The sequence below is a fragment of the Triticum urartu genome, chromosome 3A (genome assembly GCF_056163025.1).
Source record: "Triticum urartu cultivar PI428250 chromosome 3A, HENAU_Tu73, whole genome shotgun sequence".
NCBI lineage: Eukaryota > Viridiplantae > Streptophyta > Magnoliopsida > Poales > Poaceae > Triticum > Triticum urartu.
Window position 1 is genome coordinate 581,797,841 of NC_141875.1, and position 17,374 is coordinate 581,815,214.

Here is a 17,374-nt window from a genome sequence, read left to right on the forward strand (position 1 = left end):
TCGTTTGGAGCGAACAATCTCCTATCTCATTTTTGTTTATTATTTCACAATAGCTATGAATTTTGAATAAGCTTGCTGGCAGGCTACCCCATCATCTATCTTAGGGTGAGGGGTGGAGGCAACTCGGTGGTGGTGGGGGGCGGCAGCACGGCGGTGGTGCAAGTTCGCTGGAGAAAAAACCGGTGAGGCCCGGGGCTAGAGGGATGGCCAGGGGCAGCGGCAAGACCGGCAGTAGGGGAAGGTTGAGAGGAGGGTGGTGCGGCGAGGCGGTCGCAGGAGTGCCACCGGCTGGGTCGCTTGCCGAAGAAAAAACTGGCGAGGCCCTGGGTTAAAGGGATGGCCAAGTGCAGTGGCAAGACCAGCGGTGGCGGTAGGTTGAGGGGAGGGTGGTGCGGCGAGGCAGTGGCAGCAGGTGGCGGGGGGGAGGAATAAGATGGGCCGCTGCAGCACAATCTAAAAAGCTTTTGAAGGAAGAAGACATAATCTCGGCTGTTCGTTTTCCATCTAACGCTTCAAACTGAACCAGGCCAAATCGACTGACCCAAATCAAAATAATTCCCTTGTTATTTTATGGAATAACTGTAGATAGATTTTAAGGGCCAATCACTCTATCTCCTATGTTTCACTTAATGTATTAGCTGTGAGTTCACATCTATGGCCCAACTGATGAACTGAGCGCTTTGGCCTGCACTTTAACCACTCGTTGCATAAGATGAGTGCGACATTATTTTGCAGAAAGGTAAAAACTATCCATATCAGCCAAGGAACGACAGCAATCAGCTCCCCTTTCACACATGTCAAATGCAATTTTACAACTCAGTTGGCTTGCACGTTGCATCACAAGTCTTAAGCACAGGTGGATGTCTGTCTGGCGAGCCTTGCACCCCGGAGAGGGCACAGGAAACAACGCACCACTATAAGTTAATACCCAGTTGCAATATATTTATGCTTCCTAATACAAATATCTGAAAACAAAAGATTGCCAAACTACCAACGGCTGAATTATTCTGAATGTACAGATAAAAACAAGCACTAAACCATAATAGGTGAATCTATTCTCTCGGAAGCAATTTACATCTTGGAGGCAGCCATCACAACCAACTGTTTCCAGCCAATGATCATCATGAACCTAATGTTGGGGCGGCTTCCTTAACAGATAGATAACCACTGCAGCAAGCAAAACAAGTGTTGTGTCAGATGAAAGAGAGTAGAGTTGCGTTTTGTGCAAACTATTATAGAGTACTCCCTCCGTTTCTTTTTACTCCGCATATAAGATTTGGTCAAAGTCAAACTACACAAAGTTTGACTAAATTTATATAAAAAAATATGAACATCTACAATATTAAAACTATATAGTATGAAAATACATTTTGTGGTGCATCTGATAATATTGATTTCATATTGTCAATGTTTATATTTTTTAATATAAAGTTAGTCAAACTTTACAAAGCTTGACTTTGACCAAACCTTATATGCAGACTAAAAAGAAACGGAGGGAGTATTTCAGAGTTGCAGATTTAAGAAGCCCACTATTGTAAAAACTCCAATGTAGGTTGAACAATTTCGCGTAACCATACCGAAAACCACAGCCTTGGTGAAGTCTCAAATAGCTAGGTGCAAGACAGGCGGGCCATGTTTCTCAAGTATGGTAGCTAGGGATTCTCATACAATTCGATCCATCAAAGAAACACATTCTAGAGATTCTAGTGGTTGCACGTACCATAAGAGTCAGCCCTTAATTCAAGAGTTCGAGATACAACAGTGTATTCAACTGTTTTTATGTCAAAGAATGACTATCTTAAATATGTGATGAATTTGTTCAAAATACTGACAGTTTTGTGAAATTTACTAAAGAAACAGGAAGCATGAAACATGCATACAGCATCAAGAGAATCTGCTATGATTCAGCACAGGTACGTATTTTTAATTCACTTGTTAAAAGGGCAGAAGATTCATGAAAAAGACTACAAACCACTGAAAAGAAGAAGAGAAGGGGTACTAATTTTTAGGGCTGTCTCTGAATTTGCCTCACATATAGGATGCTTGTCAGTACAACAAAATTACCTCATGGAGCAATACCCATTGCCGAAAATTGCCTGATCTTCAGTTTCAGGTGTCCCCATTATGGTACTGATGATGTAAAGGGGAAGAGCGTCAGGAAAAGAATATGATGATTGAAGATTGCAATACAGAACTGTATCATGTTTAGCTTCAAAATCAAAGTATAGAGTTGTAATGGCAGGTGATGGCATGATAGGTTACCTGGGGTTGCATATAACCCATCCCTTGGGCGTAACCTCCATGCTGAACCATCTAAAAGAATATGAGCAAGTCAGTTTCAAGCAACATTAGGAGCAAAGGAACCCAAGTTGCAAATACTAACCGCTTGGGCGTTTGAGCTAGTCGCACCACTATGAGCACCAATTATATCTTTCTTCACGGATCCTTCACCAGATTTTGAGGTCAATTTACTATCACCCTACAGGAAAGTAATAGACAAGAGAGTCGGTTAATATTCAGTACATACTGTTCACATAAAACACACAAGATAGAAACAGAAGCTTGCAAGGCCATAATGCAGTCCAACAAAATGAGTGGGAAGTATGTACCAACTTAAGTATTAGAGAGGATTCATGCAACCTTGCTTAGATGTTAGAACTTATTGCTTGAAAGCTGGAATGGCCTTCATGAATGCAACTATGTTTCTTTCATGGTATATGAAACTGGAAAGAATGTGGGTTTTATTCAGGTGGTCACGCGAGGAACTTGCATGCTTCAAAGTACATAGGTCATATGTATTTCATATCAAGTGACAACTATATACCTGATTAAAGGGCCATAGCTCAAATTATGCGGCCTAAGCAGCCAGGGGTACTTTTGTGGCTATGTTTAAACTAGGACTAAGAGGAAACTACATTTTGTTTTGCATTGTATGAAAAATTTCAGTGAATCAATAGCATGCCGATGGTAGTACAAAAGAATTGATTACAAGATCACATACCTCCATCTGCAATCACCGCGCCCGTCCAGAAAATTGCAAGGAAGACAGAGAAGAAGCGAGGTGAGATGGAGATACAAAACAAGAAAATTATTGTCATTTGTACTAACAGCAGCGAGCAAGAGCCATGATTACATCTCTGTACTTTTGCAGGTAGATCTTGAGGGGGTCTACGTACTCCTCGAATCCGAGCGTGGCCATGGCCCAGAGCAGATCGTCCCCGTTGATGGTCTTGCGCTTCTCCTTCTGGCACTTGTCGCTGGCCCTGCCAAACCAAACCAAACCACAGCGAAAAGTCACAACTCCGGCCCAAGACAAAACCAACCCGGCCGAGTTCGTTCAAGGTCGAGGTTCGAAAGCCAGGTGGCATGATGACGGTGGCAGCGAGCAGCTAGCGGCGGGCAACTCACTCGCTGGTGACGAAGGAGATGAACTCGGAGACGCACTCCTGGAGGGTCTCCTTGGCGTCCTTGGCGATCTTGCCGTTGGCCGGCACGGCCTTCTTCATGATGCGGCTGATGTTGGCGATGGGGAGGAAGCGGTCCTGCTCCCGGACCCCGCCGCCACCCCGGGGGCTCCCGCTGTCGTCGTCCGCCATCCGGCGCCCCGAAACCCTAGATCCATCGCGAGCAAATCGGGTCAGGCCACGGATTCGTCAGGGCGCGCGATCGGGAGGGGAGGGATCGAAATCGAACGCACCTTATAAAAACGCGCGCGCGCGCGGGGGGAGGAGCGGAGGGGAGAGAAGGAAGGGGGGAGGAGGAGGACGGTGGTTGGCGCTGCGAGGAGGGGTGGGGAATGGGAGATCCGACGCTGGAGAAGGGGAGACGGCCCGGGCCGGTGCGATGGGGAAGACGACGGATCCGGGCCGTTCGTCGGTCGGGAAGAGAGAGAAGAGAGGAGGCTGCGGGTGGGGCCTCGCCCTGCCGGTGGACCCCCCGGGGATTGAAAAGTGCTATGGTGGGCTTCTTCTACCACCATGTTATATGGGCTTCTTTCGTTGAGGGATGAAACATTCGGAGGGCCTCTTTTGGGCTCTGTTCTCTAAACAGGAAAGGCTGCTTGGGCTACATCATAAATTTCCCTCTAATCTAGAAAACAATCACCCCTCAAAAAATCTAATCTAAAAAAAATCATTCGCAAAAAACATAATATTTCTAAATTTTTTGTAGGATCTATCTTCGTTTTCACTGTTAATCATCAAATGATGCATACATCATCCACAAGTGTTTTTTAATTACAAGGGGATTTACAATCATAGCAAAACCAATTATTTCATTCACTGCTTTGGCAATGCTTGAACTGGATGTTTGGAATCGCCATCATCAAATCTACAGAGTCTGCCTAAATTGCTGCTCACAATTGCCATCACCAAATCCATACTTTAAGGGAAATGTTAACTGGGAAATCGTAAATCAGGCGGTGATAGTTTTCTGGAAAAAAATTGTCTTGTACTCCTATACCATAAACCGTCATCCTCTTCTAAAGAAAATGTCATCCTTAATAAGGAAAACTACTAGTGAAAACGTTCTTAAATGTCATCCCTTCTTTGGGAAGGTTCGCTGGGCATTAGAGTGCATAAAGGGAAATGTTAACTGGAACGGCGTCATTCCAAAGTTTTTCATCCAAGCATGCATGTAAGTTCAAACAATCGGGTCAGCGATGGCAGCTTCAGGGCATGAGCAATGGAAGCATCACCTTCATGCTGCTCCATCCATTTGTTTAGACATAAAGTATTAAAACGACCATTTACACTTATCTTCACCCAACCGAGGCAGCCATATGCAGATGTCATCATAGTGGACCCATCTCAATTCTTTTCTCCCCCATCTATTTCTTCCTCCTTGGTTCTTCACCTTCTCTCTCCCCCTTTTTCCTCTTTCTCTAGCTTTTCTCATGGAGCACCTACCTCCTCTGCAGGAGACCGGTTCCTGTGCAGAGCATCACCCGAACCTGAGTTCCAGGCTCCGAGCCGAGCTGGACCTGCGGGGCAGCACGTTGGCCATGCCCTCAGAACAAAGGAGCACGCACCTGCATTCTATCTTCGTTAGGCTGCTTTCAATCTTTTTGTTTTGGAGAAACTGGCTCCAGTAGCAAATGCCGCAACGAGCAGAATATAAATTTTCATCAGGGACACAAGCCACCTACACGAGAGCACAGATCAAACACAGCGAAATACACAGCCACTTTCCCCAGATTAGATTTGGTGCATGGGATTGTTTGTTTGGGCTTCAGCTTCGACAGAATCAGCTGCGGATTCACCGTGCTGACATGGCAAACCCAAATCAGATTTTGGCTGATTATTCAGAGCTGATTCAAAATAACTGTTTGCTTCAGATTCAGCTTCGAACCTGCTTCCTAAAGCTGAAACACCACCATATTCTACATACATCACCAACTCCCAAGGCAATTTTAGGATAAGGGAACCATATTCATCTCAAACTGGGGAACAAAACTCATAACAGTAGCACTTTCCCTTAACAGGAGCAAAATGTGACAAGGCAAAGTTTTCACCAACACGATCATAAGTTATCAACTTAAAAGTGCTGTAAACACAAAGGAACCATCCTCCTTCAACATCTAAAGGCCCGACATACTGTCTATTCCATGCAACGGCAATCTAAGACCTGGGCTTCTCCTTCTTTTCCTTGAAGAGGGCAAGCAGAGACACACCAGACACCTTAACGACCTTGAACCGAACACCGGGAATATCTCCCACAGCATGTCCCTTACGACCGAATCCAGCAATCAGCACCTCGTCCTGGACAACAGGTGAAAGACAAACTTAATACCTACAGCAGGAAGAAGAACATACGTGTGAAAAGTACCAAGATGGAGAACATACATTCTCCTCGATGAAGTTCAGGCAACCATCATTGGGAACGAAGGCAGCGATCTTCTTTCCGTTCTTCACAAGCTGCACACGAGCACACTTACGGATGGCAGAGTTAGGCTGCTTGGCCTCAATACCACTGCAATAGCAATAGTCATCATATATTAGCTTCACCCCATAAAAACAAGGGTGAGAAGAAAAACATATTGCCCATTTCAACATACATCTTCTCCAAAACAATGCCCTTGGCATGAGATGACCCGGCGAAGGGTTTCTTCCACTCGTTACCCAAGTGGCTCTTCTTGTATGCCTTGTCAGCCCACCTCTGGTTCCTGCGGTGGGTCTTGAGCTTGCGCCCAGCTCCCATACCACGTGTCTTACTGCAATGCAAATAATTCACGGTTAACACAGCAAAAGCAACAGACTCCTGGTCTGCATCACAACAGTCGGACATTGGATTCATTTAAAATCAGAAGGCTATATCTAGAAAATAAGGACCACCCTACAGCGCAAGTGTACGGTCGCTAACGATTCAAAGAGAAACAGTCTAAAATGCTTAGTTATGCAGACTTTCATATCATTTAGGAGTAGTAGAACAAAATCTCCTAGTACATGTTGGAAGTAATTACTCAAAAAACATGGTTAAAAGAAACAGATTTACTACCAAATCAGGATGATTTCTTATCGAAGTGTATGCTACCAGCATAACCTCCCAGATCCAAGTTTTGGGCCAAGAAAATATGACTACACGGCAGCAACGAATTAATATCGCTTATGAATATGTTTAGTGCTGACGTTGTATAATCTGATCAGCACTTGACCGTCCATAAGCTCGACGCGCAGTGACAATCTGCCCGGTCTAATCTAACCAAAAGCTCACGCCATGCCCCTAAATCACGCGGTACAGAAGGCAGACGACTATCCATTCCAGATCGCTAATCCTAGCCAAGAAGCAACCATGGAAAATCAACCGGAAGTATGTGACGGCGAGCTTACCCCATGTTGGCGAAAGGGGTGGGAAGAACTCCGACGAGGAGGCGGCGGCGGCGGCTGGGCGAGGGAGCGCGAGCTGGGAGCGGCGGCGGCGGCAATAGAGGTGAGGGATGAGGCCGAGGAGGCGGAGCTATTTATATGTGCCCGCTTTGGTGGCTTAGGGTTTTCTTGTGGGCTCGATGCTTTGAGATTCGTGATGGTCGATGCAGCTACGGTTCTGATGCGGAAGAGGCGAGGGATACGGACGCTGGACCTGGTCTGCCACGTGGACATGTGGAAACCCTCTTGATGTTTAGAGCATCTCTAGCACACACCGCATCCTGCCGGCTCGCAAAACGTGTTTACAGTTCGTGAAAAAACGGCTTTACGGGCCGGCGCGGACGGTCGCAGAGACAGATCCCTAAATAGACTTGTATAAAAGATATTTGCGGAATATACCATTTTATGGGTCGGCTTTACAGGGTCTGCTCTTGCACCGCTGCATCCCGCATCCCGCTAGTCCGATATATCAATACCACAACACAAAAATAAAACAAACATCCACACTACAAAATAATATTTCAAATCACGGAAGCAAACTAAATAATTATTCAATACCAACACAATACAATAATTATCCACATCACACATAATTATTCAAATCTCCGAAGCAAATTAAATAATGCAATACAAAACTTGTCCCGAATACAAATACAAATGAATAGAAAAATGAGTTTATTACTGTCCAGCCCTTTGTCAATGGTGCTTAATGAGATCCTCCTGAAGCTGAAAGTGAGTGTGTGCATTTTCAATCTCCTTATAGGTCTGAAGAAAAGCTCTAATGCGGTTGAAAGTGCTAGTTGTCGACTAGAGGGGGGTGAATAGGCGATTTTTGTGAAAGTCTCCAAAACACAGGGGCTTTGGAGATAAACGATAAAAATGAACCTATTGATATGCAGCGGAAGGTAGACTACACTAGACAAGCCATAGCCAAGTAAGCAATGAAGTGAAAACACGAAGACTATCAACAGCTAGGTAGTATGGACCAGGATGGAAGATAGTATGAAGCCAAACTGTAAAGAATCTTCACTTAGTGAAGTCAATCAGATCATACAGACATGCAATGACTTCACGAAGACAAACTGTAAAGTAAAGGGAAGTGAAGGATAGAACCAGTAGATTGATGAAGACAAGGCTTTGGTAGACCAGTTCCAGTTGCTGTGACAACTGTACGTCTGATTAGGAAGGCTGAGATTCAACTCAGAAGACCGCGTCTTCACCTTATTCCCCTTGAGTTAAGGACACACAGTCCTCGCCCAATCACTCTGGTAAGTCTTCAAGGTAGACTTCCAAACCTTCACAGACTTCGTTCACCGGCGATCCACAATGACTCTTGGACGCTCAAAATGCGACGCCTAACCGGCCGGAAGATTCACGGTCCTCAAGTGTAACAAGTCTTCAGGTCACGCAGACAGAAAGACTTCAGTGATGCCTAACACTCGTTGGCTCTAGGTGTTTTGGGCTTTGTCCTCGCAAGGATCTCTCTCTTTCAAAAGCTTCGGAGGTGGGGGTTTCTCTCAAACGACAAAAGCCGTGCACTAACTCTAAGCAGCCACCAATTTATGATGTAGGGGTGGGCTATTTATAGCCAGGAGGCAACCCGGCCTGATTTGTCCAAAATGACCCTGGGTCACTAAGGAACTGACACGTGTCCAACAGTCAGATTTCAAACACACGCGGCAGCTTGACTTGGGCTACAAGTTAAGATGACTTATCCAGCTCTGGATAAGATTTTCTCTCATTGTCTTCGCTCGAAGCCATAGGATTTGGTTGAGCATCACATCTGTCACTCTGACTTTGTTCACTTGGACCCCACTTAACAGTACAGTGGTTCCTATGACTCAACAAAGAAGAAAAGGAAACTACGAAACAACTATGTCTTCGCACTCCATAGTCTTCATGCGATGTCTTCTCATGTCATAGTCTTCAATGTGAATATCTTCACAGACCATCATTAGCTTCAATGCCTTCACACATTTTTAGGGGTCATCTCTGGTAGGTAAACCGAATCAGTATGAGACTACTACCTGTGTTATCCTGCAATTCTCACAAACACATTAGTCCCTCAACCAAGTTTGTCGTCAATACTCCAAAACCAACTAGGGGTGGCACTAGATGCACTTACAATCTTCCCCTTTTTGGTGATTGATGACAAACTGGTTGAAGTTTTCAACGGGGATAAAAGTATGTGAAGGTTGAGAATTACGACATTGTCTTCATAAGTAGCGAAAGGCTCCCCCTGAAGATGTGCATATAAGTAGTTTGCTTTTGAATGCAAATGCACATGGCATGTTTTACTTTGTGGAGATCCTCTTCAACTTATGGAGACAATTCATCATGCATATAAATATATAACAAAGATAATGACATGCATAATGAAAAATGGACGTCTGCGGAATGACTTCATGTGAAATTTATCATTGCATCACAGAGTAGCAGACGACCATCGAGTTTAAGTGTTACAACCCAAAGAACCAAATGTATCAAAAAAATGAGAGTTGTAAACACTTGGCAAAATTAGTGCAACCACCCATTAGGACCCGCTTGAAGACTATAAACTCGTATGCTTCTCCCCCTTTTGTCAGTAATGACCAAAAAGGTTTGAAGACATAGAATGTCTACTTGTTCCCATCAGGAGTAGATGTAGGTGCAGGGTCAACGTTGGAGTTCGGTGGTGCAGAAGGTCTTGGTGCAGCGTCGAGATGCAGTGAAGCCATGGTTGGTGAAGTGGCGTCGTCTTCTTCATCTATGACTCCCACAACAACAATTGCAGCCGAAGACGAGTACTCAGAATCTTCTATTGATGGAGTGCGGCGCCATCTTGCATTGCGTGGAGGTCTGGAATCAAATTTGAAGCCCGCAGCGAAGCCATCTTCGCGGAGATCTTTTTCAGGGCATAGTAGTGTGAGACTCTTCCAGGACCGCCGACAGGCTTCATGGGCAACGAACGAGTTCTTGGTGGCCAAGTTTCTGATGTGATTGACATCCACCAAGATACTCTTCATTTGACGCTTGAGCCAGCCATGATGCTTGTCCTGCTTCTGATGTAAGGCCACAAGAAGCTCTCGATCATTGAGAACACAAGAATGCTTCTGAGGCCTTTGAGCTATTGTACTGTCAGTGGCTTCGGTGTTGGCACGGTGAGGCACACGTATATTGCCAGCCAGAGGATAAGCAGGAGTTGCAGCATTGGGGACATGAATGCCTTCTATTGGTTGTGTAAAGCTTTGATGATTAACATTATGAAGATATAGCGGCTCCTTAGCAGGCTCTGGGTAGATGGCTTCGACGGACAAATCAACCTCAGGAAGAAATACAAGATGGTTGCGCGCTGAGGGCTAATAATCAACAGAAGAGTGGAGCTTGATCAGGCGCATCACCCATGGAGCATAAAACTTCAGGCCAAACAGATCAATCCCAGAGGCAGCAAGTTGTCTGATGAAGAAATCTTGGGTGTTGAATCTGATGCCATTGATGATGTAAAACATCAAAGTCTTCATGGCTCCTTCAAGTTTGGCTTCAGAAGTATATCCCTTGATTGGCCATAGAGTACGCCTCAAAATATGATAGACTGTGCGTGGCAAGTACTCGAGGTTTTTGATGAAGAATTCCTTGGGATATTCAGCATCTTGGGGCAGTGGCTTCATCATACTGAGCATCTCGCTCATATTGGGTTCAGGCCTCTGGAAGATGCTCTATAGTTCATCGCGATGACGCTGACAACCAGGCTCATAGAATTCGACCGGAGTGGGCAGGGAAGTAAGCTCAATGATGTCCTGAGCTTTGGCTTCATGATGAACATCTCCCAACATCCACTCAAGGACCCATATCTTCGGATCCCTGTTGTAGCCACGAATGTGAAGAGTGGCATAGAACTGCAACAGAAGCTCTTTATTCCAGTGCTTCTTGTCAGTAACGAATGGGAGAAGACCAACCTCCCTGAAACAGTCAAGGGATTCTTCAAGACAGAGCAGCCCAACAATGGCTTCACAATCAAGGCGCATTGGGGAAAGATTCGCCCCTGATGTACAGAATGCATGAGTAGTAGCTGCGCTGCTGATAGCTCCAGAATCGATCAGATGAGATCTCTGGCTTCGAGTAGGGATTCTTGGCGCTATCGAAGAAGGTATTGTGTGCCCTGAAGCTATGCACGTTGAACGATCCTAGGGACGTGGCAGCACTTGGAAGCCTTGGCAGCCTGGGCTTTGGCTTTTGAACTTGTGGTCTCTACTCCACATGATAGTCATATTGAGGTCCGGGAGCAGTGGGAGGCACCATAACAGGCCATCATACTGTGACAAGTTCACCATGATTATAGGCCTGTTCAATGGTGTGAGGCCTTGGAGGGGGAACTGGGGCTTCGGTATCCATAGTGGCTTCAGGCGCCATATTGTCTTCGGGCGCCACATTAGCTTCAGGCGCCACATTGTCTTCAACCATGACAGTGTCATTGGCTTCAACATCATTGTTTGCGGCCACCTCAGTGGTTTCAACCTCCGCTTGTTCTGGAACAATAGGGTCGGGCACAGACTCATTCTCCCCGAGAATGACTGGTTCAGTAGGAGGGGGTGTAGCAACTCTTTCTTCTTCTCTTGGTTCTTCTTTTTCTTCATCGGCTGATGTAGCCGGAATGTCTTCAGCAGCTTTAGCTTCAGACTCCTAGACATTCACAATTGGGGTGGCTTCAGGAAACACTTGACGTGCTACTGATCTTTGTTGCACTTCCCCTTCTGGAATGCTCGACATGGTGACCTGGGGCCTGGGGCTTTTGCGAAGCCTGCGGAAAGCGGGCGACGCCTGTGGTGATGGAGAGGTCTGTACCATGTAGTTATCATCATCAAGCACCAGAGTGGTGACTTGAGGTGTTGGAGTTCTGGGTGTGTCTTCATGAATGGGGGTGTCTTGTTGAGGGCGACCGGCCCACAAATCATCCTGAGTGATTGGCGTCAGGGGATGACCAATACTGATGAGTTTGATGTTCGTAAGAACAGGCGATGATACCACTTGATGCTTGAGTTGAGGAAGGACTTCATCATCTTCAACATTGTCTTCACGATCAATGTCTTCAGATGTGGTGGGGTCAACAGCTGGAACTTCTTCATTTTCAAGAGCATCTGTGAAAGCAGGCTCGTGAATCACTAGGTGACGCTCTTGGTTGGTGGAGGTTGGTCGAGCAACAGAGATGGGCTCAACCACAAGGGGCTCAGAGGCCGCAGCATGCTCTTTCTTTGAATACAAAGTCTTCAGCTTCTTGGATGGGGCTTCATCAAAGGTGTTCTTGTGCTTGCGCTTCCTAGCATCAGCTTCAGCTGCCCTGGTCTTCTTTAGTTCTGAAAGTGCTAGTTATCGACTATAGGGGGGTGAATAGGCGATTTTTATGAAAGTCTTCAAAACACGGGGGCTTTGAAGACAAACAGTAGAAATGAACCTATTGATATGTAGCGGAAGGTAGACTACACTAGACAAGCCATAGTCAGGTAAGCAATGAAGTGAAAACACGAAGATTATCAGCAGCTAGGTAGTATGGATCAGGATGGAAGATAGTATGAAGCCAAACAACAATAGTCTTCACACAATTAAGTCAATCAGATCATGCAAGCAGGCAATGACTTCACGAAGACAAACTGTAAGTAAAAAGAGGTAAAGGATAGAACCAGTTGCTTGGTGAGGACAAGGATTTGTTGGACCAGTTCCAGTTGTTGTGACAACTGTACGTCTGGTTAGGGAGGCTGAGATTCAACTTAGAAGACCGCGTCTTCACCTTATTCCCCTAGAGCTAAGGACACACAGTCCTCGCCCAATCACTCTGGTAAGTCTTCAAGGGAGACCTCCAAACCTTCACAGACTTCATTCACCGGCGATCCACAATGACTCTTGGATGCTCAGAACGCGACGCCTAACTGGCTGGAGGATTCACAGTCCTCAAGTGTAACAAGTCTTCAGATCACGCAGACAGAAAGACTTCAGTGATGCCTAACACTCTTTGGCTCTGGGTGTTTAGGGCTTTGTCCTCACAAGGATTTCTCTCTCAAAGGCTTCAGAGGTGGGTTGCTCTCAAACGACAAAAACCGTGCACTAACTATGAGCAGCCACCAATTTATGGTGTAGGGGGTGGGCTATTTATAGCCAGGAGGCAACCCGACCTGATTTGTCCGAAATGACCCTGGGTCACTAAGGAACTGATACGTGTCCAACGGTCAGATTTCAATCACACGCGACAACTTGACTTGGGCTACAAGTAAAGCTGACTTATCCAGCTCTGGATAAGATTTGCTCTCATTGTCTTCGCTCGAAGACATAGGATTTGGTTGAGCATCACTTCAGTCACTCTGGCTTTGTTCACTTGGACCCCACTTAACAGTACAGTGGTTCCTATGACTCAACAAAGAAGAAAAGGAAACTATGAAACAACTATGTCTTCGTAATCCATAGTCTTCATGCGATGTCTTCTCATGTCATAGTCTTCAACGTGAATCTCTTGACAGACCACCATTGTCTTCAACGTCTTCACACATTTTTAGGGGTCATCTCTGGTAGGTAAACCGAATCAATGAGGGACTACTACCTGTGTTATCCTGCAATTCTCACAAACACATTAGTCCCTCAACCAAGTTTGTCGTCAATACTCCAAAACCAACTGGGGGTGGCACTAGATGCACTTACAATCTCCCCCTTTTTGATGACAAACTGGTTGAAGTTTTCAATGGGGATAAAAGTATGTGAAATTGTAGGGGTAAAGGTATTGTCTTCATAAGTAGCAAAAGGCTCCCCCTGAAGATGTGCATATAAGTGGTTTGCTCTTGAATGTAAATGCACATGGCAGGTTTTAATTGTGGAGATCCTCTTCAACTAATGAAGATAATTCATTATGCAAATAAAGATATAACGAAGATAATGACATGCATAATGAGAAATGGACGTCCGCGGAATGACTTCATGCGGAATTTATCATCGCATCACAAGGTGGCAGACAAAGTGGCAGACGACCATCAAGTTTAAGTGTTACAGCCCAAAGAACCAAATGTATCAAAAACGAGAGTTGTAACCACTTAGCAAAAAATAGCAACCACCCCGTATGGACCCGCTTGAAGACTATCAACTCATATGTTTCTCCCCCTTTTGTCAGTAAGGACCAAAAAGGTTTGAAGACACAGAGCATCTACTCGTTTCCATCAGGAGTAGATGAAGGTGCAGGGTCGACGTTGGAATTCGATGGTGCAGAGGGGCCTGGTGCAGTGTCGAGATGCAGTGAAGCCTGGACTGGTGAAGTGGCATCGTCTTCTTCTTCGACAACTCTTGCAACAACAGTTGCAGCCGAAGATGAATACTGAGAATCTTCAATAGTTGGAGTTCGACGCCAGCTTGCATTGCAAGGAGGAATGGAGTCAAATTTGAAACCCTCGGTGAAGCCATCTTCACGAAGATCGTCTTCAGAGCAGAGAAGTGTGAGACTCTTCCAGGACCTCCTGCAGGCTTCATGAGCAACAAATGAGTTCTTGGTGGCCAAGTTTCTGATGTGATTGACGTCCACCAAGATGCTCTGCATCTGACGCTTTAGCTAGTCATGGTGACTACCTTGTTTCTGATGCAAGGCCATGAGAAGCTCTCGGTCATTGAGCACACGAGATAGCTTCTGAGGCCTTTTGAGCAATGGTGCTTTCAGTGGCTTCAGTAGGTTCATGACGAGGTGCACGTGTATTACCGGCCAGAGGATAGACACGAGTAGCAGCAAGGACTCCTTCAATTGGTTGCTTGAAGCTTTGGCGATCAACGTTATGAAGATAAAGTGGCTCCTTGGCAGGCTCAGGGTAGATGGCTTCGACAGACATATCAACCTTAGGCAAGAAGATAAGTTGGTTGCGCGCAGAGCGCTGATAGTTGACAGAAGAGTGAAGCTTGATTAATCGCATCACCCATGGAGCATAAAACTTCAGGCCAAATAGATCAAATCCAGATGCAGCAAGTTGTGTGATGAAGAAATCTCGAGCATTCAAACTGATGCCATTCAGGATATAGAACACCAATGTCTTCATCACGCCTTCAAGCTTGGCTGCAGGAGAATGTCCTTTGATGGGCCATAGAGTTCACCTCACAATGTGATAAATGGTTCGGGGCAGATACTCAAGGTCTTCGACAAAGAATTCCTTAGGATATTCAGCATCTTGTGGCAGTAGCTTCATCATGCTGAGCATCTGACTCATGTTTGGCTCAGGCTTCTGAAAGATGCTCTCCAATGCATTCCTGTGTAGCTGACAACCAGGTTCATAGTATCCACCTGGAGTGGGCAGGGAAGTAAGCTCGATGATATCTTGAGCTTTGGCTTCATGGTGCACATCACCTGTTATCCACTCAAGGACCCAAGTCTCTGGATCCCTGTTGTAGCCACGAATGTGAAGAGTAGCCTAAAACTGCATCAGAAGCTCTTTGTTCCAATGCTCTTTATTAGTGACAAACTGCAGAAGTCCAACATCTCTGAAACAATCTAGAGCTTCCTCCAAGCAGGGCAGTCTAGCAATGGCTTCACAATCCAGACGCATGTGAGGAAAGATCCACCCTTCATAGTATAAGATACATGAGTAATAGTTGCGCTGTTGAAAGCTCCAGAAGCGATCAGATGAGATCTTTGGCTTGGTGTACGAGTTCTTGGCACTGTCAAAGAATGTGTTGTGTGCCCTGAAGCTGTCCACACAGAACGATCTTGAAAGTGCTAGTGATCGACTAGAGGGGGGGGTGAATAGGTGATATTTATGAAAGTCTTCAAAACATGGAAGTTTCAAAGACAAACGATAGAAATAAACCTATTACCATGCAGCGGAAGGTAGACTACACTAAGCAAGCCATAGTCAAGTATTCAATGAAATGAAAGCACGAAGACTAATAGCAGCTAGGCAGTATTGATCAGGATGGAAGATAGTATGAAGCCAATCAGAACAAGCAGTCACTCAGTGAAGTCAAAAGATAATGCAATCATACAACGACTTCACCAGGGCCAACAATAAATAAAGGGATGGGAAGGATAAAACCAGTGACTCGTTGAAGACAATGATTTGTTGGACCAGTTCCAGTTGCTGTGACAACTGTACGTCTGGTTAGGGAGGCTGAGATTCAACTCAGAAGACCGTGTCTTCACATTATTCCCCTTGAGCTAAGGACATCCAGTCCTCGCTCAATCACTCTGGTAAGTCTTCAAGGCAGACTTCCAAACCTTCACAGTCTTTGTTCATCGGCGATCCACAATGACTCTTGGATGCTCAAAACGCGACGCCTAACCGGCTGGAGGATTCACAGTCCTCAAGTGTAATAAGTCTTCAGATCACACAGACAGGAAGACTTAAGTGATGCCTAACACTCTTTGGCTCTGGGTGTTTAGGGCTTTATCCTCGCAAGGAATTCTCTCTCAAAGGCTTCGAGGTGGGTTGCTCTCAAACGACAAAAGCCGTATACTAACTCTGAGCAGCCAACCGTTTATGGTTGTAGGGGGTGGGCTATTTATAGCCACTAGGCAACCCAATCTGATTTGTCCGAAATGACCCTGGGTCACTAAGGATCTGTCCCGTGTTCCAACAGTCAGATTTCAAACACACATGACAACTTTACTTGGGCTACAAGCAAAGCTGGCTTATCCAACTCTGAATAAGATTTGCTCTCATATTCTTCGCTCGAAGACATAGGATTTTGGTTAAGCATCACTTCAGTCATTCTGACTGGTTCTCTTGGACCCCACTTAACAGTACGGTGGTTCCTATGACTCAACAAAGAAGAAAAAGAACAACGAAACAACTAAGTCTTCACGCTCCATAGTCTTCACGCGATGTCTTCTCTTGTCATAGTCTTCAATGTGAATGTCTTCACATACCACCTTTGACTTCAATGTCTTCATACATTTTTAGGGGTCATCTCTGGTAGGAAAACCGAATCAATGAGGGACTTCTACCTGTGTTATCCTGCAATTCTCACAAACACATTAGTCCCTCAACCAGGTTTATCGTCAATACTCCAAAACCAACTAGGGGTGGCACTAGATGCACTTACAATCTCCCCTTTTTGGTGATTGATGACAAACCGGTTGAAGTTTTCAACGGGGAATAAAATATGTGAAATTGTAAAGGATAGGGTATTGTCTTCATAAGTTGCAAAGGCTCCCCCTGAATATGTGCATATAAGCACTTTGCTCTTGGAATGCAAATGCACATGGCAGGTTGTACTTGTGGAGATCCTCTTCAACCTATGATGACAATTCATCATGCATGATATGATGTAACGAAGATAATGACATGCATAATGAAAAATGGACGTTTGCAAAATGACCTAAGTGCGGAATTTATCATCGCACATGCGGAATTTATCATCACATCATAGAATAGCAAATAAGTAGCAGACGACCATCGAGTTTAAGTGTTACAACTCAAAGAACCAAATGTATCGAAAATCAAGAGTTGCAAGCACTTGGCAAAAGTAGCAAAAGGTAGAGCAACCACCCATATGGACCCGCTTGAAGACTATCAACTCAT

The 17,374-nt window shown here is 45.3% G+C and overlaps 2 protein-coding genes across 2 annotated transcripts; both read right to left on the reverse strand.

The window, feature by feature from the left end:
• Positions 1-755: 755 nt before the first annotated feature.
• On the reverse strand, positions 756-3,853 carry LOC125531135 (nuclear transcription factor Y subunit B-2). The gene is made up of 8 exons (XM_048695542.2): positions 3,698-3,853; positions 3,409-3,612; positions 3,134-3,263; positions 3,002-3,007; positions 2,384-2,479; positions 2,263-2,313; positions 2,065-2,130; positions 756-1,167 (listed from the first exon to the last, which is right to left on the reverse strand). The coding sequence occupies exons 2-7, from the start codon at positions 3,594-3,596 to the stop codon at positions 2,110-2,112; spliced, it is 492 nt and encodes a 163-aa protein (XP_048551499.1). The 5' UTR covers positions 3,597-3,612; positions 3,698-3,853; the 3' UTR covers positions 756-1,167; positions 2,065-2,109.
• A 1,604-nt stretch (positions 3,854-5,457) lies between these two features.
• On the reverse strand, positions 5,458-6,983 carry LOC125531137 (small ribosomal subunit protein uS12). Its single transcript, XM_048695544.2, has 4 exons — positions 6,828-6,983; positions 6,056-6,211; positions 5,844-5,970; positions 5,458-5,759 (listed from the first exon to the last, which is right to left on the reverse strand). Exons 1-4 carry the CDS (start codon positions 6,830-6,832, stop codon positions 5,619-5,621), a joined length of 429 nt encoding a protein of 142 aa, XP_048551501.1. The 5' UTR covers positions 6,833-6,983; the 3' UTR covers positions 5,458-5,618.
• Between the last annotated feature and the right edge of the window lie 10,391 nt (positions 6,984-17,374).

Coding starts and splice junctions, on each gene's coding strand:
- LOC125531135 (XM_048695542.2), bottom strand. CDS start 3,596: ATGGCGGACGACGACAGCGGGAGCCCCCGGGGTGGCGGCGGGGTCCGG. Junction 3,264..3,408: donor ATCTCCTTCGTCACCAGCGA/GTGAGTTGCCCG, acceptor TTGGTTTGGCAG/GGCCAGCGACAAGTGCCAGA. Junction 2,131..2,262: donor TGGGTTATATGCAACCCCAG/GTAACCTATCAT, acceptor TTACATCATCAG/TACCATAATGGGGACACCTG.
- LOC125531137 (XM_048695544.2), bottom strand. Junction 5,971..6,055: donor GGCATTGTTTTGGAGAAGAT/GTATGTTGAAAT, acceptor TTGCTATTGCAG/TGGTATTGAGGCCAAGCAGC. Junction 5,760..5,843: donor TGAACTTCATCGAGGAGAAT/GTATGTTCTCCA, acceptor CCTGTTGTCCAG/GACGAGGTGCTGATTGCTGG.